Source organism: Ictalurus punctatus, chromosome 11, assembly GCF_001660625.3.
Source record: "Ictalurus punctatus breed USDA103 chromosome 11, Coco_2.0, whole genome shotgun sequence".
Classification (NCBI taxonomy): Eukaryota; Metazoa; Chordata; class Actinopteri; order Siluriformes; family Ictaluridae; genus Ictalurus; species Ictalurus punctatus.
The window spans coordinates 24102073-24124671 of record NC_030426.2 but is presented as its reverse complement, the minus strand read 5'-3'; the positions used below and the strand labels follow the sequence as shown (position 1 = coordinate 24124671).

The 22599-nt window shown below is 39.6% G+C and overlaps 2 protein-coding genes and 2 long non-coding RNA genes across 4 annotated transcripts; 3 read left to right on the top strand and 1 right to left on the bottom strand.

Moving 5' to 3' along the window:
- The first annotated feature begins 1227 nt into the window (after positions 1–1227).
- LOC124626045 (CMRF35-like molecule 6) lies at positions 1228–7129 on the top strand. The gene is made up of 7 exons (XM_053683507.1): positions 1228–1592; positions 1760–1867; positions 1987–2082; positions 3958–4013; positions 4121–4264; positions 4386–5743; positions 5836–7129. The coding sequence occupies exons 1-6, from the start codon at positions 1424–1426 to the stop codon at positions 4431–4433; spliced, it is 621 nt and encodes a 206-aa protein (XP_053539482.1). The 5' UTR covers positions 1228–1423; the 3' UTR covers positions 4434–5743; positions 5836–7129.
- Positions 1762–3240, bottom strand: LOC124628634 (uncharacterized). The gene is made up of 2 exons (XR_008397177.1): positions 3108–3240; positions 1762–2057 (listed from the first exon to the last, which is right to left on the bottom strand). It is a non-coding gene; the product is annotated as an uncharacterized LOC124628634 (long non-coding RNA).
- LOC128628684 (uncharacterized) lies at positions 7129–20865 on the top strand. The gene is made up of 5 exons (XM_047158394.2): positions 7129–7477; positions 7567–7665; positions 7777–7881; positions 8751–8806; positions 18555–20865. Exons 1-5 carry the CDS (start codon positions 7348–7350, stop codon positions 18924–18926), a joined length of 762 nt encoding a protein of 253 aa, XP_047014350.2. The 5' UTR covers positions 7129–7347; the 3' UTR covers positions 18927–20865.
- LOC128634006 (uncharacterized) lies at positions 11153–11551 on the top strand. The gene is made up of 2 exons (XR_008397176.1): positions 11153–11405; positions 11489–11551. It is a non-coding gene; the product is annotated as an uncharacterized LOC128634006 (long non-coding RNA).
- Positions 20866–22599: the final 1734 nt, after the last annotated feature.

The following is a 22599-nucleotide window of genomic DNA, read 5'->3' as shown; positions in this document are numbered from 1 at the left end:
CAAAAATATTTCTGTAAGAGTTCATGGCCAGGCTGTTCTGACCAAATAAAAACAGGAGCTAAAAACGAGTGGATAAATTCAGGAAGATTCTCACTGTTTGATGACACCAAATCAGCAGAGTTCAGTGTGAAGATCAGAGAGCTCACTGTAGAGGACACTGGGACGTACCAGTGTGGAGTTGATATATCCTGGGGAAATGACATTTACACACCTGTGGAACTGAAGGTGAAGGAAGGTGAGTAGGAGATATTTATTCAGACCTTTCAAGTGAAAAATTGGTTAAATTAGCTTCTGAAATCCAAACCAATTTGCATGAACATCACAATTATTAATTTCAACACAATAACGACTGCATATAAGTCTTACCTGATCATCATACATTACAGTTACAGTTTAATGGAGAAAAAAAGATCTCATGATAAAAAAGACTTGAATTTAAATGAACATTGAGGAAATGTGGTTGGATTTCTGTCTCCTGGCTGTGGGCGGAGTCAGTTATTCATGACTAGCTAGCTAGCGTTAGCTAACTTACTTTGACAGCAAGCAGCAATGTTAACGCTGGTCGTGTTGGAATCAATCAGTGTTTCAGTAATGTTAGTCACAGCACTAAGATAACCGCTGTGTAAATAATAAAATTAGCCATTTTTGATAGTAAGCGAGCTAACGTTACACTAACCGCTGTGTGTAAATAATAAAATTAGCCGTGTTTGATAGTAAACGAGCTAATGTTACGCTAACCGCTGTGTGTAAATAATAAAATTAGCCGTGTTTGATAGTAAGTGAGCTAACGTTACCCTAACGGCTGTGTGTGAATAATAAAATTAGCCGTGTTTGATAGTAAGTCAGCTAACGTTATGTTAACTGCTTCCAGTTTTAATTATTTGAGCAGGGTTGAACTTGCTTTTAACAGGGGGCTCGGTCTCTAGAGAAGTGAGTGCATATGCAGGGGGAGGAATCAACACCAAGTGCAGATATGAGGATGAATATAAATACAAACCCAAATCTTTCTGTAAGATGGGATCACATCAGTGGTGTTTTAATCAAATAACAACAAAACTAAACAGTGAATGGTCACATGATGGCAGATTCTCAATTCAGGACAGCAGAAGTGCAGGATTCTTCAGTGTGTTTATCAGAAGAAACATCAGATTTATCTGTAAATTTACTGTATAACTGTCTAAGTGTTGTTAATCAGAGCTAGGACACATATACACATATAAACTGATCTGATTGGTTTTGATTTGCAGATCTGTCCTATGAGAAGTCCATCAGTAAGACTGTCCATGTAGGAAGAGATTTGAATATCAGCTGTAAATACCCACAATCCCTCAGGAGTGACCCCAAGTTTCTCTGCAAGACGAAGCTGCAACGTGCTGCTTGTTCTTATAAAGAATTTGTTAAAGAAAGTAGAAAATATGTAAATATGGGGAAATTCTCCCTGTATGATGACAGAGAAACACAAATGTTGACTGTGAGTATTAGAAATGTAACTGAGCAGGACTCTGGTGAATACTGGTGTGGAGCTGAAGCAGCCTGGACATCTGATCATGGATACAAGGTTTATTTCACACAGATCAACCTGACAGTTACTGGTGAGTTTGTAGAGACATGGAGACACGTTGTCTCAGTCAGTATTTCTGAAGTTCCACACATAGAGAATGTACACTGTATTGTGTTGCATCTGTGCTGCTATCAGTCATTTACTAGATTCACTCACTTAATGTCTTTCATTATCTAACTAAACTTTTCACTGCTTTAGAGCCACATGTCCCAGTTTCAACCTCGATACCAACACAACCTTCATCATCATCATCATCATCATCGTCATCATCTTCTTCTGAGCCTACTCCAGCTTCTCCTCCAGCAGGTGATTCTGCTCAGATCCTCATCACCCACAGAGTCTAACTACATGACTTTGATGAATCTGATCCCTTATGAATGATCAGCATGTAGGTTAAAGTGACTGTCTGTTTGTTTCTCTTCCAGGATTTCCAGTTTCCACTGTGTCGGTGATTCTGCTACTGCTTCTGATTGGAATCATATTCCTCACTTTGACTCTACAGAAGAGATGCAGTATGCGAGGTATATATATATATACACACACATACACACACACACACCAAAATGTTTAACACTTTCAATTTCATCATCGGACAGTATGGTGGTGTGTTGCTCCCTTACAACTCCAGGGTCCAGGGTTCAACCCTGAGCTTTGGTTACTGTTAATATTCACAACACAAAATTCTAGGTGCGTGTGTGTGTGTGTGTGTGTGTGTGTGTGTCTGTGTACATGAGTGTAGGGCTACACAATTATGGCCAAAAAGATAATCACGACTATTTTTGATCAATATTGAAATGAGGATTATTAATTGATTTGAGGGACAACATGTTTTTATTGCACTTTTACATTTAAATAAACAGACCGCTGCTTTCACCTACATGTTCGCTACATTCCTGCTAATGTACAAATCTTTGCATCAAATTAGACTGGTCCTTAAAGTGCATCATCTAGTAGAAGCAAAATATAAATAAAATTGTACCCAAAATATAGGATAAGTAAAAATAAATACACCAACAACCAAATGAAAATATGCATCAAATATAATAATATGCAACCAAATGAAAACAATTCAGGCGAATGCAGAAAAGGCAATAACAGTGTTTACAGGAGGAGAGACGCAGACAAATCACCCAATAGAGTGACGCAGGGATGACGTTATTTTGTACCGGAACCCGGAAGTTCGCATCACACCGGTTCCCTCGACAAAAACACAATAGGATTTTCCCAAAGGCTTTTGGATTATTGCAAAAAATAGTCTCTCTGATCAACAAAACTTTACAATACTAACACGTTTTGTCCATCAAGATCATTTTCACAAATGAACACAACTTTTATGAAGTTTGAAGCCTAAATACAATCTGCAGAAATAAACAGCTAACCGTACGCTATAAACGAACTACACCACGGTCACTCGACTTCAACGTCACATCACCGAGCTTCCGATAACTTTTCCAAACTTGATTTAAAAACATTTTCCACAATACGGATTTAATCTGTGGATCAATCTTCATCCACGTTTTTATTTGGGGAATTGTGCACAGCATACCTGAACCAGTTTATCTGCAAAGACTTTTCCTGTTCGCCGTGATGACGTTTAATGTCCCCGACAACGTCTGTAGTCCTATTTAGCAACTTGTTAATGTCACGATTTCCCCTCGCGCAAGCGCTGGAGCACGCAATAGCTCTGAAGCGCTGAAACACTAACTCATTTCCGGGTTTTGGCGTTACAAAATGACGTCATCCCTGCGCCAGTCTATGGTGACTGGCTGTAAGTTTAGGAAACGCTTGATTTGATCTGCAGCGGAGTTTTCTGTGAGCGGAGGACGAAATTTAAACGTCAATATCGCAGTCGATCATGTTCATGTAATCGGGGGCAGTCGAAATCGTAATTAAGATCGATATTCAATTAATTTTAGTAATGAGTTTGTGAGTTTGTGTGTGTGTGTGTGTGTGTGTGTGTGTGCGCGCGTGTGCGCGTGTGTACATGAGAGTGTGTGATAGTGTGCAAAGTCGTGCAATGGCCTTTATTAAGCATTAACTGAAGATAGATGAATGAATAAATGATTAATGACAGAATCACATCATCTGTTTTTTTTTTTACTTTGTTTGTAAAGAAACATATTTACTGCACTACTTATTTATTAATATAAGCATTATAAATAACGTAAGCGATATTTCCTGGCTCACCTAATGTTTAAATTAGGATTATGAAAACTTTCTTAAAGCTCTAGTCATAGCTTATAATTCAGGTCTTAATTTTACCGTAGTCTTTATTATTCACCAACTGTTACTGAACTTTCTAGCAAATGTATAAAGTTACAAGAGTCATGATAAAATCTCAAACTAAAAATAAAAACAGTAGCAATAACTACTGACTACTGGACTACTTTTTTCAGCAGGTACATCTTCTACTTGCAGGCATTCTGACCAAGACTCAGGAAATGCCCAACAGGTAATTATCATCAATGTGTGTGTTCATTTGTATAAATAATGATAAAATGTAAAAACGTATGTGTGTGTGTGTTTTTAAATATCTTTTCTATTTCTCTTTGCTTTCAGGTTTCTCTTGCTGTGTGTGCCTATGAGGATGAGAAATCTGCTGAAGTTCTGACTTACACAACAGTGATTATTTACAGCAATGCCACCAGCTCTAATGATGCAGTTCCAAGCATTAATGATGAAGTCTCATGTGACTATACTTCAGTCAGTTACGCTGCTTTGTGTGGATAGATTATTGGAGCGTGATTAGGGCTCTGAGCATGTGGCCCTGGATCTTTACTCTTTTCTTCTTCTTCTTCTTCTTCTTCTTCTTCTTCTTCTTCAGATTTTCTGGAAAGATGCAGTGAAGACACGTCTATCAGAGTTCTGGTAGTCATGAAGTACAGCACTCTGGACAAAACGTTTGATTCTCTTTATTCTTCAAAGCTCCAATCCCATAGTTTCTGCCTACTTAGATTCTGAGCTAATTTGCATGATTGCATAATTTCACTGTGTGTCAAACCTTTATAATGTTCCTGACCCTGCAAAACTCTGCACCTCTATTAGCTCTAGGTAATAGCAGCGTTGTATCAGTATCATGTTAACCAACAAAGAATGAAGGCTTTGGCAGAGAAAACATAACTTATTTTCATTTATTTGGTGGCACGACTTAAACTGTGGATCTCATCAGCCTACTGCCAGACTGTAGAATGAACCTCTTTAAAGCCCCAGGGAATGTAAAGTGGAAGTTCATTTGTATAACTGTGAGTGCTTGTGGTTGTCTGTTAATACGGTGTTTAATGTTCTGTTTTATTAGAATCAGGCTTTATTTTTGTAAGAGAAATGTGTTCAAGCTCAAACTGTAAACAAAAACACCACGATGTAATATTATATCAGCATTCTGTATTATACATTTACAGCATTTAGAAGATGCCCTTTTCTACAGAGACTTACAGAAGTGCTTTGGAGAGACACAGATATAGCTACAGATACAGAAAGTGTCCCTGTGTTACACCCCTAGTGTTCACACACGGACAGCAGGTACGTTGTTGTGCAGGAAGCTGATCTCAGAACTGCAGAATATGTGAATATGTGGAGGTGTTTTCCCAAAGCAGCACCAGAAACTTCTACAATTCAGACAAAGTCCTGCTCTCTCATTATTTACATTTTTAATCCTCCGTGGTGAATTCTGTAGTGTTCAGTTTAAACTGTATCTTTCTCCCTCTGTTACATACCTTGTGCTGTAGAGGGCAGTAGAGGCCTTCTGGCAGTAGAGCAGTGCACACTCACATGGAGTAATAAATATCCTCAGTAAAGTTAATAGTGGAGCACAGAGAGGAGAAATATCTCCCATGGAGAAAGATGCTCAGATGCAGAATGTTAATATTAAACACTCACACACCTTCATATTATAGTTTATGCACTGAAACTGACCACAGGCACATAGTTCACACATATTTCACACACACACTTCCTGTAGAGCTATTTATCACACTTCTAGAAGGGGAAGTTGGCGTGCTGTGACTTTCTGCTTAAGACACAGATGAAGACACACAGCACATTCACAGAGCGGGACAGAGACAGTAACAGTGTGTAACACAACAGGAGCTTTAATATCTTTCTAAAGTGGAGTTGGTGTGGAGATCTGGGAGTGTGAACTCAGGATGAAGATCCTCCTCATCTTCACCCTCTGTCTGATCTCAGGTAAGAAATGCACTTCAGAATAATCCTCACTGTCAGCAGCAGTGTTACAGGAAGGAAGGTTTTGCTCAGATGGATGTTTGGTGTTTTGTTAGATGGAGGAGCCTCCAAGAACGTAACAGGATATTCACGAGGAGGAGTGCTTATCAAGTGCAAGTATGATACAGAATACACACAAAACAAAAAATATTTCTGTAAGGGTTCATGGCCAGGCTGTTCTGACCAAATAAAGACAGGAGATAAAAACGAGTGGATAAATTCAGGAAGATTCTCACTGTTTGATGACACCAAATCAGCAGAGTTCAGTGTGAAGATCAGAGAGCTCACTGTAGAGGACACTGGGACATACCAGTGTGGAGTTAATAAAGATTTATGGAAAGACATTTACACACCGGTGGAACTGAAGGTGAAGGAAGGTGAGTAGGAGATATTTATTCAGACCTTTCAAGTAAAAAATTGAATAAAATTGAATAATAATGCATGGCCGAGAAACCAATCACATTTTTGTGCATGTTAACATTTTATATTTAAATTAGCTTCTGAAATCCAAACCAATTTGTATGAATATCACAATTATTAATTTCTACACAATAATGGCTGTATATAAGTCATTACCTGATCTTCATACATCACAGTTACAGTTTAATGGAGAAAAAAATGAAAAAAAAAACTTTATTCATCTCATGATAAAAAGACATGAATTTAAATGAACATTGAGGAAATGTGGTTGGATTTCTGTCTCTTCGCTGTGGGCGGAGTCGGTTACTCATGACTAGCTAGCTAACGTTAGCTAACTTACTCTCACTGCAAGCAGCAATGTTAACGCTGGTAGTGTTGGAATTAATCAGTGTTTCAGTAATGTTAGTCACAGCACTCAGATAACCGCTGTGTGTAAATAATAAAATTAGCCGTGTTTGATAGTAAGCGAGCTAACGTTACGCTAACGGCTGTGTGTAAATAATAAAATTAGCCGTGTTTGATAGTAAGCGAGCTAACGTTATGTTAACTGCTTCCAGTTTTATTTAATTGAGCAGGATTGAACTTGTTTTTACCAGGGGGCTCGGTCTCTAGAGAAGTGAGTGCATATGCAGGGGGAGGAATCAACATCAAGTGCAGATATGAGGATGAATATAAAGACAAACCCAAATCTTTCTGTAAGATGGGAACACATCAGTGGTGTTTTAATCAAATAACAACAAAACTACACAGTGAATGGTCACATGATGGCAGATTCTCAATTCAGGACAACAGAAGTGCAGGATTCTTCAGTGTGTTTATCAGAAGAAACATCAGATTTATATGTAAATTTACTGTATAACTGTCTAAGTGTTGTTAATCAGAGCTAGGACACATATACACATATAAACTGATCTGATTGGTTGTGATTTACAGATCTGTCCTATGAGAAGTCCATCAGTAAGAATGTCCATGTAGGAGGAGATTTGAATATCAGCTGTAAATACCCACAATCCCTCAGGAGTGACCCCAAATTTCTCTGCAAGACGAGGCTGCAACGTGTTGCTTGTTCTTATAAAGAATCTGTTAATGAAAGTAGAAAATATGTAAATGAGGGGAAATTCTCCTTGTATGATGACAGAGAAACACAAATGTTCACTGTGAGTATTAGAAATGTAACTGAGCAGGACTCTGGTGAATACTGGTGTGGAGCTGAAGCAGCCTGGACATCTGATCATGGATACAAGGTTTATTTCACACAGATCGACCTGACAGTTACTGGTGAGTTTGTAGAGACATGGAGACACACTGCATTAACTATCCTGTCTAGACTAATTAGACTAATCTAACTAAACTTTTCACTGCTTTAGACCCATTTGTCCCAGTTTCAACCTCGAAACCAACACAACCTTCATCATCACCATCATCTTCTTCTTCATCTGAGTCTACTCCAGCTTCTCCTCCAGCAGGTGATTCTGCTCAGATCCTCATCACCCCCAGAGTCTAACTACATGACTTTGATGAATCTGATCCCTTATGAATTATCAGCATGTAGGTTAAAGTGACTGTTTCTCTTCCAGGATTTCCAGTTTCCACTGTGATCACTGTGTCTGTAATTCTGCTGCTGCTTCTGATTGCAATCTCATTCCTCTTTGTGATTCTACAAAAAACACACAAGAATCAAGGTTCCCAAACACAAACACAACACATTATCAGTGTGTAACAGGTTTAATTTGGTGTGACGGGTTGATGATCTGTGGTACAGTGGTGCAGCAGGTAGTGTTGCTGTCTCACAGCTCCAGTGTCCAGAATTCAGTCCTGAGCTTGGGTTCCTGTTTTACATTTACATTTACATTTATTCATTTAGCGGACGCTTTTATCCAAAGCGACTTACAAATGAGGAAATACAAGCAAAGCAATATATCAAGCAGAGAACAATACAAGTAGTGTTACCATACAAGATCCATTAATTGAGTTCTAGAAGAAGCAAAGTGCACAGAGTAGAGGTGTAAGTGCAATATATATATATTTTTTTAATGAGTTGGTTAGGTGTTCACGGAAGAGGTGGGTCTTTAGCTGTTTTTTGAAGATGGTGAGAGATTCCATGGTCTGGTTTGAGGTTGGAAGTTTATTGAGGAACAGTTAGTTTGAAGGTTCTGGAAAGGGACCTTGAGTCGGTCACTAATCGCTCGCAGATTGCGTGAGGGAACATAAGCCTTCAGGAGAGAGTTGAGGTAGGAGGGTGCTGTTCCAGACAAGATCTTTTAGGTGAGCATCAAGGCCTTGACAGGACGATCTGATGGTTCACAGTGTCAAAAGCAGCAGAGAGGTCAAGTAGGGTGAGGACAGATGATTTAGAGGTTGCTCTTGCTACTAGCTAGTTTTGCATATCTGACCTCACAAAAACATGCCGGTAGGTGGATGTGTGATGTCCTGTAATGGACTAATGTAAAGCATTTACTGGAAATTAATTCATGACTGATTCCAAAACTAAATTAAATCTAAAAATAACAGCATTTATAACATTTACTGATTACTTGACTTCCGTTATCAGGAGGTACAGCTTCTACTGGCAGGAGTTCTGTCCAAACCTCAGGAAATCACCAAGGGGTAATTGTCTTCATCAGTGTGTGTTCAGTACAAAACTTATTGTCTTTTACAACAACATTTGTTGTTGAAAACATTTATATTCTTTGTTTTTGTTTCTCTTTGCTCTCAGGTTCCTCCTGATATCTGTTTCTATGAGGAGATTATAGACACCAGGCAACTTTCTGCCTCAGACACTGGATCTTCTTCAGTTTACTCTACTGCTCAACTACCCACAATCCTCGCTGATCCTGAAACTGTTTATTCAAACATAGAGTTATCCACAATCCTCTGTGATTCTACTGTTTATTCTACTGTTCAACGACCCTCAATCCCCTCTGATCAGGACATCTACTCCACAGCTCAGTTACCCACACATGGTAGTGTTTTTTAAATAAAGATTGAAAGAGTTGTCGGAAGCGTAGCGGTGCTGACGTTGAAGTCATGCGACTATGGTGTAGTTCGTTTATAGCCAAACATTAGCTTTTTTCTACTGGCGATTGTATTTAGGCTGCAAAATTCATAAAAGTTGTTAATTTGTGAAGATTTTCTTGATAAACAAAACGTGTGAGAATCATAAACTTTAGTTGGTCACAGTTTATTTTCTGCAATAATCTAAAAACCAATGGGAAAATCCTATTGGATTTTTGCAGAGGGAACCAGGCTGATGCTACCTTCTGGGGTTGGCTTACAAAAATACATCTGTAACGTTACGTAGACAGGAGGCGGATGCAGGCGCAGATCAAAGTGTTTATTAAACTTAGACACAAAACCAAAGTAATCCAGTCTTCACAGGCAAACTTGAACGTGGCATAACAATAGCCTTCCAGGCATGAAAACAAACGATACCAACAATACAAATCTTACAACTAATAATACTGAGCCCCGTGTTCAGTAACTCAGGCGTTTAAATACAAAGTATAATCAACTCAAAACGCAATCACCTGTGACAAATCAGAATGACTAGCGCTAACGCTCAACCTGGGAGCGAGTGAACCAAAACAGAGTCATGTGACTCATCCGAAGACGAGCCACAGTGCCATCCGCTGGCCATATCGTCACACATCATCCATGTAGGATTGAGGAACTCCACATTAGTGTCCGATACGTGAGAAGGAGACACACCTCTCTCTTAATGTGGAGATAAAGTCCATCTCTACAACGGGCAATTATTACATTTATGAGGCCAAAGACGCCAACGTGCATGGAACACCAGTCCCATTCACAAGGCGAGAGATTTTCTCTGGACTAAATTACGTACAACTTTGGTTATGTCCTGATCACGAGAAAACAACTAAGAAAAAAATTAACAATGCATGACCGCTTAGGGCTTCCGTAGGATTCAACATTTGAAAGTTTTTTTTTTTACACCTTCAGCCCGGCCCCAATTCCAAATAGAATGGAGCGGGGCTGCACTTTTGACGGGGCTACATGCGTCACTCCGCCCATAACTGGTCTCATTGGTTAGTGGCAATGTAATGAGGTCGACGGCTCGGTACTATCACAGGAAATGCAGTTGATAACAATGCTTACGACTCACATGTGATATTAAATTGTGTTTGATATCATTGTTTATTAATAAGCTACAACACACTTAATACATTGTCAATTTGTCTATTTTTTATTTTTCAAACAAGAATCCTCTTACTACTTTACTTGGCTGATTTTCACTTAGCCTTATATGTCACATCATGTCACATGGGCATTAAGAACTATAAATCTCAATGTCAACGAATTTTGTTGATGTACAAATTCTTCTGGTTGTTAATCTCTGGCTGTTTATTTATTAATTATTATATATTTGCTTTAGAATAACGCAACAGATTTTTAACATTTATATAAAAGATGATTTATTCTCAGCAAGAGTGTCAAGTCTTAAGATAGGGAGATTATGAATTAACTTAATAAAGAAAGGATAAATGGTAAGAATGTATCTATCATCATAACATTTTTCTCATACACTGCCCTCCACTAATATTGGCACCCTTGGTAAATATGAGCAAAGAAGGCTGTGAAAAGCTTTCTTTACTTTTAAAACTTTTGATATTTTGTTTAAAAAATTCACACTCTGTTCTCATGGATATCAAACAACTGCAAACACAACACAGGTTTCTCAAAAAAAAAAATCTTTATTAAGTATAGGTGTGCAACTATTATTGGCATCCCTATGTATTCATATGAGAAAAATATATTCAAAATATATTCTCATTGACATTTTACCTTTTTTTAGTACACCTGGGCGACTAGGAACAAGAAATTGTTCAACCATGACCTCCTGTTTCACAAGTGTATAAATTAGGGATGCACCGAATGTTCGGTAGCCTAAATAGCAAAAAAAGCTCTTTCGGTGTTCGGCCGAACAAATTTGACCGAACAATGACGTGTCTGATGACGCAACCAAGTAGCCTAGCAACCAGAGTGAGGTCACAGAAAACAGGGTCACAACACAAAACAAGAAACATGAACTAGTACTATGGACTGGGAGCGGAGAAACCAGCGAGGACTAAAAGAACTAATTTATAGTTTAAACTAACTAAATCTATCAATGTACATAACATTAACAACGTATTTAACTATACTATATCCACTGTAATACTCCGCGAGTTGTACAGGGACGTGAGCGGTATATATCCCCAATATAATCAGCCGTATAGAACCGGATAGAACCATTTTCTGCACTCTTTTCAATGCACTTTTTTGTTGTAGGCTACAGAGTGCTCCATTCTTTCAGCAGTCAGTTATAGGCCTAACATCGGCTATTCAAGGGGGGCTCAAAGATGACCACATCAAAATATTTTTATTTACTGATTTATTTATTTAAAGTTATATTGTGCCTTGTTGGTCGCCTATGCCTGCTGGAATGAAAAAAAAATGTTCAGTGATAAATAAATATTTTTGAAATTGTAGTTTTTGTAATTGATTTTTTCTTTGAAAAGCAAGACAAGATAGTAAAAAGCACATTGTGACTATTTCATTTATGCAATGGTGAACAAAAAATGGCAAAATAACTGGAAAAAAACGCGAAAAAAAACCTGTTCGGTATTCGGCCAAGTTTTTCATTATACTCGGTTTCGGCTTCGGCCAAGAACTTTCATTTCTATATATCATTTCTAGTATAAATATGTGGTAACACATAGGCCAAATTCCCTTAGTCATATATATATAGTCCTGCCATGGCCATCCCAGTCCCCTGACTTGAACCCCATAGAAAACCTGTGGGGTGAACTGAAGGGTTTAATTCTGTGATTAGTTTCCATCATTTCCCATTTTCAGTGTATTTTTTTCTGTTTGAAAAGCGAGTATGAACATGTTCAGGATTGAGCAAAGCAACTCAGCACAGTAAATAAGAGCAGGCTGGTATTAGAAAACATTTTTATTCATATACTAAACATTAGATTAAAGCAAGACACATGTAAATATGGTCTATTTTAAAATAATAGATATAACAAATTATAAAAACAGAATATTTAAATAAGGTTAACTAGAGAGAATATTAAACGTATAAGAGAATGAACTGTCACAAATAAAGCTAGCTTGTTAGCTTGAGATCCTCAAAGTTGTGGATATAACTCGAAACATACAGTTTAAAGCCATTCTCCTTCTCACTAGAGGGAAAGACAGATACTAACATCATAATGCGATTGTCATCGTTCACAGTAATCCGTGGAAGATCTTACAAGCAGTGAGTGTAAAAAGCCATGCTGACAGCGCCCATTGAAACGGAAAGCAAAATCACTTCCGGTACAGCACTGAAAGTTGCGCTAGCCACTGAGACTGAAAGCGGAAGTGACTGTGCATAGAGTCCAATGAGAACATGCTGAGGCGTCGACGTCATTACATCGTCACTAACCAATGAGAGCGGTTATGGGCGGAGCGACACATTTTTAGCCCCGCCCCATTCTGCCGGCTGTAGCCAGGAGCTGTGTTCAGTTGTGTTCAACTTCATGCAGCGCTGCGCAGACCTCCACGTCAGTTCAATTCAATTCAATTCAATTCAATTTTATTTGTATAGCGCTTTTTACAATAGACATTGTCTCAAAGCAGCTTTACAGAAATATCAACACGGTATACAGATATTAAAGGTGTGAATTTATCCCAACTGAGCAAGCCACTGAGTGGCGACGGTGGCAAGGAAAAACTGCCTAAGATGTTTTAAGAGGAAGAAACCTTGAGAGGAACCCGACTCAGAAGGGAACCCATCCTCATCTGGGTAACAACAGATATTGTGAAAAAGTTCATTATGGATTTATATGAAGTCTGTATGGCGTTAAGAGCAGCCGTAGTCCCAGCAGTCTGGAATTAAAGAAGATTTGAGCTCCATCCAGAGGCAGAAAGGATCTGGATCTCTAGTATCTCCATAAATTCGTGTGGGGCTCGGCGAAAGGAGAGAGGGAGAAAGTAGAACAGAATCTAGTCAGGGTAGGCTTGAGTAAACAAATACGTTTTAAGCTTAGACTTAAACACTGAGACTGTGTCTGAGTCCCGAACACTAATAGGAAGACTGTTCCATAACTGTGGGGCCCTATAAGAGAAAGCTCTTCCGCCTGCTGTAGCCTTCACTATTCGAGGTACCGTCAGATAGCCTGCATCTTTTGATCTAAGTAGGCGTGGCGGATCATATAAAACCAAAAGGTCAGTGTGACGTTTGGCATCAAAGTACCGCGATAGCGATACCAGAGCAGTCGACTTCCTGCACGAGCTCTGATGACGACACAGCTATTTCAGGATTGGCCAGACTCACTGACCACAACGATGACGCGCTTTTCATGTTTATTCTGACACCTTCAGTTCTGCTAAGACTCACAAATCTGTATTTTTATAACAGTGAAAACCCTTTCCATGTGATCTTAATGTTGTATTGTGTCATGTTTATCAAAATAAAACTGATAAAAGAATATAGACCTCACTTTATTGGTTTTTAAATAATACAGGTTTTTGTTGAACTTTCTTCTTGTACATACAGGCACTGTATTAACTTAATCTATTCAGTGACATGTGTTTCTGGTTGCTACATGTAAAATTCAGACGCTTGTTTATCTGAGAAATATTACATCTAATCCACTTCCTCTGCGATAAAGAAAGCAAACACTGCACAAGCGTCACTACGGGAAGCAGAAAGTGACGGCTCTGTTTTAAACTCCTCCCCTGACTGCAAGCGGAAACTCTCGCCGATCGGTTACATCCAGTCACAGCCGAAGGCCAACACACCAAGGACTTTCTCCCCAATTACCCCTGTGTTCACAAAGCTCCGCCCCAGGACTTACCTGACCTGTACGGAACAGTTCAGCTAGAGTTACCGAGTTCAACTAGCTAGTGGTTAGCACGTTTGCATCACACCTCCAGAGTTCTCCCTGTGCTGCGGGAGTTTCCTCCGGGTACTCCGGTTTCCTCTCCCAGTCCAAAGACATGCAGGGTAGGCTGATTGGCATGTCCAAAGTGTCCGTAGTGTATGAATGGGTGTGTGAATGTGTATGTGATTAACTGTGATGGATTGGCACCCTGTCCAGGGTGTACCCCGCCTTGTGCCCCATGCTCCCTGGGAAAGGCTCCAGGTTCCCCTCGACCCTGTAGGAATAGCGATATGGAAAATGAATGGATAGCTGGACTTTATTATTGTATCCTGCTCCAGAATCGTTCTGCTTGTTGGAGCAGTGAGCGACAGAGCTCTGTATAATGGCTGGATGATGTTAGTAATGTAGCATTTAGCTTTTGCACACTCAGCTCAAGCTCTTGAAAGCCAAGTTATAGCCTAGAATTAAAGGAATAAAGTGCACAGATTGAGAACGATCCCAAAGAAATTTCTATCTGAATAAACTAGATGAGTAATCATTTCTAATAATCCACTTAAAAGGCGGCCTAGAGGGCACTTCATCATGTTTTCTTGCAAGTAGAAGCACATTAGAAGGCCTTTTTATGAGACGGAAAAAAATTTAAACCTTGTTATCAACACAAATAGCATGATTAAAAAGGTGAACATGCTGAATGGTCTGATATGTTACTCGTTACCATAGTAACATTGACACTAAGCATCACTTAACTTTGGATTGGCTTTCATATACCAGGCAGATAAACACAGGTTTGATAGTCCAGGTTAGGATCTATATAAACAGGTCACTAGGATTAGAGGAAATATTTGCAAGCAGATATGGATATTTAGATCACTAAACAGATACAGATACAGAAAGTGTCACTGTGTTACACCCCTAGTGTTCACACACAGACAGCAGGGACGTTGTTGTGCAGGAAGCTGATCTCAGAACTTCAGAATATGTGAATATGTGGAGGTGTTTTCCCAAAGCAGCACCAGAAACTTCTACAATTCAGACAAAGTCCTGCTCTCTCATTATTTACATTTTTAATCCTCCATGGTGAATTCTGTAGTGTTCAGTTTAAACTGTACCTTTCTCCCTCTGTTACACACCTTGTGCTGTAGAGGGCAGTAGAGGCCTTCTGGCAGTAGAGCAGTACACACTGACATGGAGTAATAAATATCCTCAGTAAAGTTAATACTGGAGTACTGAGAGGAGAAATAACTCCCATGGAGAAAGATGCTCAGATGCAGAATGTTAATATTAAACACTCTCACATCTTCATATGATAGTTTATACACTGTAACTGATCAGAGGCATGTAGTTCACACATATTTCACACACACACTTCCTGTAGAGCTCTTTATCACACTTCTAGAAGGGGAAATGGGTGTGCTGTGACTTTCTGGTTAAGACACAGATGAAGACACACAGCACATTCACAGAGTGGGACAGAGACAGTAACAGTGTATAACACAACAGGAGCGTTAATATCTTTCTGAAGTGGAGTTGGTGTGGAGATCTGGGAGTGTGAACTCAGGATGAAGATCCTCCTCATCTTCACCCTCTGTCTGATCTCAGGTAAAGAAATGCACTTCAGAATAATCCTCACTATCAGCAGCAGTGTTACATGAAGGAAGGTTTTGCTCAGATGGATGTTTGGTGTTTTGTTAGATGGAGGAGACTCCAAGAATGTAACAGGATATTCAGGAGGAGGAGTCCTTATCAAGTGCAAGTATGATACAAAATACACACAAAACAAAAAATATTTCTGTAAGGGTTCATGGCCAGGCTGTTCTGACCAAATAAAGACAGGAGATAAAAACGAGTGGATAAATTCAGGAAGATTCTCACTGCTTGATGACACCAAATCAGCAGAGTTCAGTGTGAAGATCAGAGAGCTCACTGTAGAGGACACTGGGACGTACCAGTGTGGAGTTGATATATCCTGGGGAAATGACATTTATACACCAGTGGAACTGAAGGTGAAGGAAGGTGAGTAGGAGATATTTATTCAGACCTTCCAAGTAAAAAATTGACTAAAACTTTCAAATATCATGATTTGATTGTCCATTACTTTTGCATGGCCGAGAAACCAATCACATTTTTGTGCATTTTAACATTTTATATTTAAATTAGCTTCCGAAATCCAAACCACTTTGTATGAATATCACAATTTTAAATTTCTACACAATAATGACTGCATATAAGCCTTACCTGATCTTCATACATCACAGTTACAGTTTAATGGAGAAAAAACAGATCTCATGATAAAAAGACATGAAATTAAATGAACATTGAGGAAATGTGGTTGGATTTCTGTCTCCTGGCTGTGGGCGGAGTCAGTTATTCATGACTAGCTAGCTAGCGTTAGCTAACTTACACTCACTGCAAGCAGCAATGTTAACGCTGGTAGTGTTGGAATCAATCAGTGTTTCAGTAATGTTAGTCACAGCACTAAGATAACCGCTGTGTGTAAATAATAAAATTAGCCGTGTTTGATAGTAAGTGAGCTAACGTTACGCTAACCGCTGTGTGAATGATAAAATCAGCCGTGTTTGATAGTAAGCGACGTTATGTTAACTGCTTCCAGTTTTAATTAATTGAGCAGGGTTGAACTTGCTTTTAACAGGGGGCTCGGTCTCTAGAGAAGTGAGTGCATATGCAGGGGGAGGAATCAACATCAAGTGCAGATATGAGGATGAATATAAAGACAAACCCAAATCTTTCTGTAAGATGGGAACACATCAGAGGTGTTTTAATCAAATAACAACAAAACTACACAGTGAATGGTCACATGATGGCAGATTCTCAATTCAGGACAACAGAAGTACAGGATTCTTCAGTGTGTTTATCAGAGAGCTGATTACGGAGGACACTGGAACATACGCGTGTGCTGTTGTTGTGTCTGATGAAATACAGATCTACACTGTAGTGAAGCTGAAAGTAACAGAAGGTGAGGAGATTTAATTATGTGTTTTATCAGAAGAAACATCAGATTTATATGTAAATTTACTGTATAACTGTCTAAGTGTTGTTAATCAGAGCTAGGACACATATACGCATATAAACTGATCTGATTGGTTGTGATTTGCAGATCTGTCCTATGAGAAGTCCATCAGTAAGACTGTCCATGTAGGAGGAGATTTGAATATCAGCTGTAAATACCCACAATCCCTCAGGAGTGACCCCAAATTTCTCTGCAAGACGAGGCTGCAACATGCTGCTTGTTCTTATAAAGAATCTGTTAAAGAAAGTAGAAAATATGTAAATATGGGGAAATTCTCCCTGTATGATGACAGAGAAACACAAATGTTGACTGTGAGTATTAGAAATGTAACTGAGCAGGACTCTGGTGAATACTGGTGTGGAGCTGAAGCAGCCTGGACATCTGATGATGGATACAAGGTTTATTTCACACAGATCAACCTGACAGTTACTGGTGAGTTTGTAGAGACATGGAGACACGTTGTCTCAGTCAGTATTTCTGAAGTCCCACACATAGAGAATGTACACTGTATTGTGTTGTATATGTGCTGCTATCAGTCATTTACTAGATTCACTCACTTAATGTCTTTCATTATCTAACTAAACTTTTCTCTGCTTTAGAGCCATGTGTCCCAGTTTCAACCTCAATACCAACGCAACCTTCATCATCATCCTCATCATCATCATCATCATTAATTTCACCATCATCATCATCATCATCATCATCTGAGTCTACTCCAGCTTCTCCTCCAGCAGGTGATTCTGCTCAGATCCTCATCACCCCCAGAGTCTAACTACATGACTTTGATGAATCTGATCCCTTATGAATGATCAGCATGTAGGTTAAAGTGACTGTCTGTTTGTTTCTCTTCCAGGATTTCCAGTTTCCACTGTGATCACTGTGTCTGTAATTCTGCTGCTGCTTCTGATTGCAATCTCATTCCTCTTTGTGATTCTACAAAAAACACACAAGAATCAAGGTACACAAACACAACACAATATCAGTGTGTAACAGGTTTAATTTGGTGTGACGGGTTGATGATCGGTGGTACAGTGGTGCACCAGGTAGCGTTGCTGTCTCACAGCCCTAGTGTCCAGAATTCAGTCCTGAGCTTGGGTTCCTGTTTTGCATATCTGACCTCACAAAAACATGCTGGTAGGTGGATGTGTGATGTCCTGTAATGGACTAATGTAAAGCATTTACTGGAAATGAATTCATGACTGATTCCAAAACTAAAGATATCTAAAACTAAAAATAACAGCATTTATAACATTTACTGATTACTTGACTTCCGTTATCAGGAGGTACATTTTCTACTGGCAGGAGTTCTGTCCAAACCTCAGGAACTCACCAAGGGGTAATTGTCTTCATCAGTGTGTGCTCAGTACAAAACTTAGTGTCTTTTGCAATAATAATAAAAAAAGGATGAAATCATTTATATTTTTATATTGTTTCCATTTCTCTTTGCTCTCAGGTTCCTCCTGATATCTGTTTCTATGAGGAGATTAAAGACACCAGACGACTTCCTGCCTCAGACGCTGGATCTTCTTCAGTTTGCTCTACTGCAAAACTACCCACAATCCTCTCTGATACTCAAACTGTTTATTCAAACACAGAGTTACCCACAATCCTCTGTGATTCTGCTGTTTATTCTACTGCACAACTACCCATAATCCCCTCTGATCGGGACATCTGCTCCACAGCTCAGTTACCCACACGTCTCTCGGCTCAGAAATCTGATGAAGGTCTGACTTACGCAGCAGTGAGTTTTCACTCCAGGGCCACCAGCTCTAATGATGCGGTTCCACAGATTCTCTTTAAGAAGGAAGAGGTCTCGTGTGATTGATACAGTCAGTCATGTTAATTCATGAGGCTAGTGTCTCATCGTTAGGACTCCAACCATGTGGCACTGGAACTCTACCGCTTTGTTTAGATTCTTCTTCTACTTCTCCTTCTTCTCCTTCTTCTTCTTCTTCTTCTTCTTCTTCTTGTTCTTCTTCTTCCTCTTCTTCCCCTCCACAGCTTGAGCCCAAAACAATATCTGAAGCAAAATCCAGTAATGTGCCTGAACAGACGCACTGAAGATATCTGTATCAGATGTTATAGGGGTGAGATAGCACCACAATTGGCTGAAAATTCTTCTTTCTCATCATCATTAGAAAGCCCAAAGCCATAAGTACCTACTTCAGTTCTGAGCTATTGTTCACGATGTGTGAATCTTAGGGCCCTTTCCCCTAAAGTATAGATTCTACACAATTTTATCCCCAATAATCCAGTCAGTATCTCATTTTGGTGCTTGTACAATGCTAACCAACTGACTGCAAGTGAGTCAAGTCATGTAGTTTCAGTGTCAGCCATGTGTCAGCTATTCTGTGTGTGAAAGTCATGTAGTGTGTACACCGCCAAAGTGCGGTAAGAGCAGTGAGAACAGGAACCTCTGACCAAGTATGATTTTACAAGCCCTTTTCTGCACGTCCTCCTGTTGTTCCTCTTCCTCAAGCTTCCTGTTGGCTGAGGTCAACATGTGGTCCTCCTGACTGTCCCATCTCAAGTTACCCTGGATGATAACCCCCAGGACTTTGACTATGTCACAAACGTCCAATATGTTCTGATCAGTGGAGAGGCTCGGCCTGGCTGGTCTATGTCTCATGCTGGTAACGTAAAACTTTACATTTCCTTGAGTTGAGTTTCATTTTATGTTCCTCTACGCAGTTGTTAAGACCATTCAGGGTCTGTCCAGAGGGTACAGGGTAGTTGGGGTGTCCACATCTGGGCCAATGTCATATCATCCACATATTTCCAGTAATCTGTTCCATCCAGGAGAGCACTGTCAATCAGCGTTAAGAAGACTATAAGCCCTAGTACGAATCCCTGTGCAACTCCACATGTTTGATATTCCCAATCAGAGAGATATCCCTGATGATGCACTTTTTGGCGATGGACAGTCGTGAAGTTGCAAATTCATGAGATTAGGTCCGGTCTCACTCCACGATCGAGGAGGCCTTGTACTGTCACTGTGTGATCTACTGCATCAAATGCCTTGGCAAAATCCGTCCTGATTAGTGTGCGCACTGAGCCCGAAACATCACAGGCCTTGTACGCATCAGTCCATCAAACTAACTAGACTGTGTGTTGTGGAATATTTTGTTGTGTTACATGGGATCTAAATTTGGTGTGATGTCATTCAGAATCCAGTGCGCAGCAAACTGTTCACAAATTTCATGAGTGGTCCACTTACTTCAATGGATTTCCATTGTTGAAGGAAATTAGAAAACTTGGGCTGTCGTGGTCCACAAGGGCAATTCCATCTTGGGCCACTAGAGGGCACCCTGACTTCTTGTTCTATTGTCTCACTGATTTCCTGTCTCAGTCATGCCCACCTGTTTGTTATTTCTTGATTAGTTGTTCTGTTTAAGCTCCTTGTGTTCTCACTTTGTTTGTTGGAGCATTATGTTCATGTTATGTTAAGTTTTGTTAGTGCCATTTGATGTTTGTACTAGGCATAGTCTTTTTGATAGTTTAAGTAGTGCTTACTTTCTGGTTGTTTTGGTTGTTTTGCATTTGTATCCGCCTCCATGGACTCGTCTTCGTGACGTGGGCTAGCCGGAGTGGCCTAAAACAAAACGTGTCCAGTTTTGTAAAAGAAATGGAGTGAGATCAGTGCTTTGAAAGAATCTTGTATTGTCTTCTCTAATAGTTGCAGATTGTGGTGCAGTTTCTTATTCATTTAGTGTTTTCATTAATTTTTTAAAAATAATTTATACATGTACTGATATCATGTTGCTTTTCATGACTTTTTTTTTCTTTTATTTGCTTAATTATTACAATAAATATAACTGAAACTTTCTGTAGTTCAAAGCGTTTTTATTCCGTGACCTAGTGAACCAGTATCAGGATGTATTTATTGATAGAAACTTCAAAGCACTTCTGTTTGTTGCTCTGGATAAGGGCTTCTGCCAAATGCTTTACACTACATCTACGCTGACTTTTTAATTGTATACTGTTTTTAGTTATAAACATTGCCAAAAAGCACCCTTACAGAAATCCATAGATTTAGAGCCATATACAAGAGGTCAAAGGTCACAGTCGTGATGAAAAAACTCCCTGAAACGACATGAGAAAGAAAACAGACTCGAAAAGGGACGCTTTTTCTTCGGAGTGACACCGGATAGTGGGATTATAAATAGTATTCTTTTAGCTAGTCGTTTCATTTATTTAACCCCACAAACACTGGGACTCGACGAGAAGTTTCAATTTCATATCTCTGACAGCAAATATGATTACGTACACCAGCAAAGCCGAGTTATCTGTGAGCCTAATAACTGGCAGATGAAAAGCGTCCCCCTTTACACCCTGAATTAATGTGCGTTTTCAGTGATCTGATCACGACTGGGTTTCACCTGAGTGCATCAAATGCCAGTGTAAATGGACTCGATACTCATGCTGATTGGATTATGATTGGATCACTCAAACCTCATTCCGAGTTGTCTGGGATGTTCTTTGACCACATTCAAGACAAGCGTAAATGAAATCGTTTTGCTTACCCTGATACAAGTACATCGGCTGAAGAACGTGTGCTGATATGGTCTCAAATCAAATCGAATATCTGACATTGCATGCAAAAAATTATATACTTACAGGTAATCAGGTACACCTACCTTGTGTCTGCAATCATTGTCCATTTTATCGTGTTTACTTTCCATAGAGATGCATTCTGTACTTCTGAAATTATAGATCTGTTTCTCGGCACGATTTGTTAGTCCTCCTTAAGCTTGTTCATCAGTGGTCAGGACCATCACAGGACCACCACTGAGCAGGTATTAGTTTGTGGCGTGTGCGTGTGTGTGCATGCAAAAACAACTCGGTGTCACTGCTGGGCTGAGAATAGTCTGCCAAACCAAACCCAAACTGACATCAGTGTAAAATAAAGCAACCTACTAAAGCAATTCATCTCTGTGTGAGGACCGACATCACCCGTTAATTCCACGCCAAAACATTTAGGCCTACGTTTTACATTTCCAAGACTGTTTAAAGCTAAATACCTCTATCCATCCATCCATCCATCCATCCATTTTCTATACTGCTAATCTTATACAGGGTCACGGGGGAGTATGGAGCCTACATCCCAGGGGACAAGGCGAGGGACCCAAACCATTGCAGGACACAAACACACACCAATTTACACACTATGGATAGTTTGGAAATGCCATATAGACTACAACACATCACTGGACACGGGTAGGAAACCGGAGTACCTGGAGGAAACCCTAAAAGCACGGGGAGAACATGCAAACTCTCTGCACACAGAGCGGAGGCAGGAATCGAACCCCCAACCCTGCAAATGTGACGCAAATGTGCTGACCACTAAGCCGTCGTGCCACCCAGTCTAAATACCTTTTTAATATTACTCCAGTATATTTTTGGCTCCGTGCTTTAAACTGAATAAGATTCTGACACATTACGTCATAATGTCACATAACTGCAGTTTTTATGCACTTTTTACACCTCTGGTTATGCTC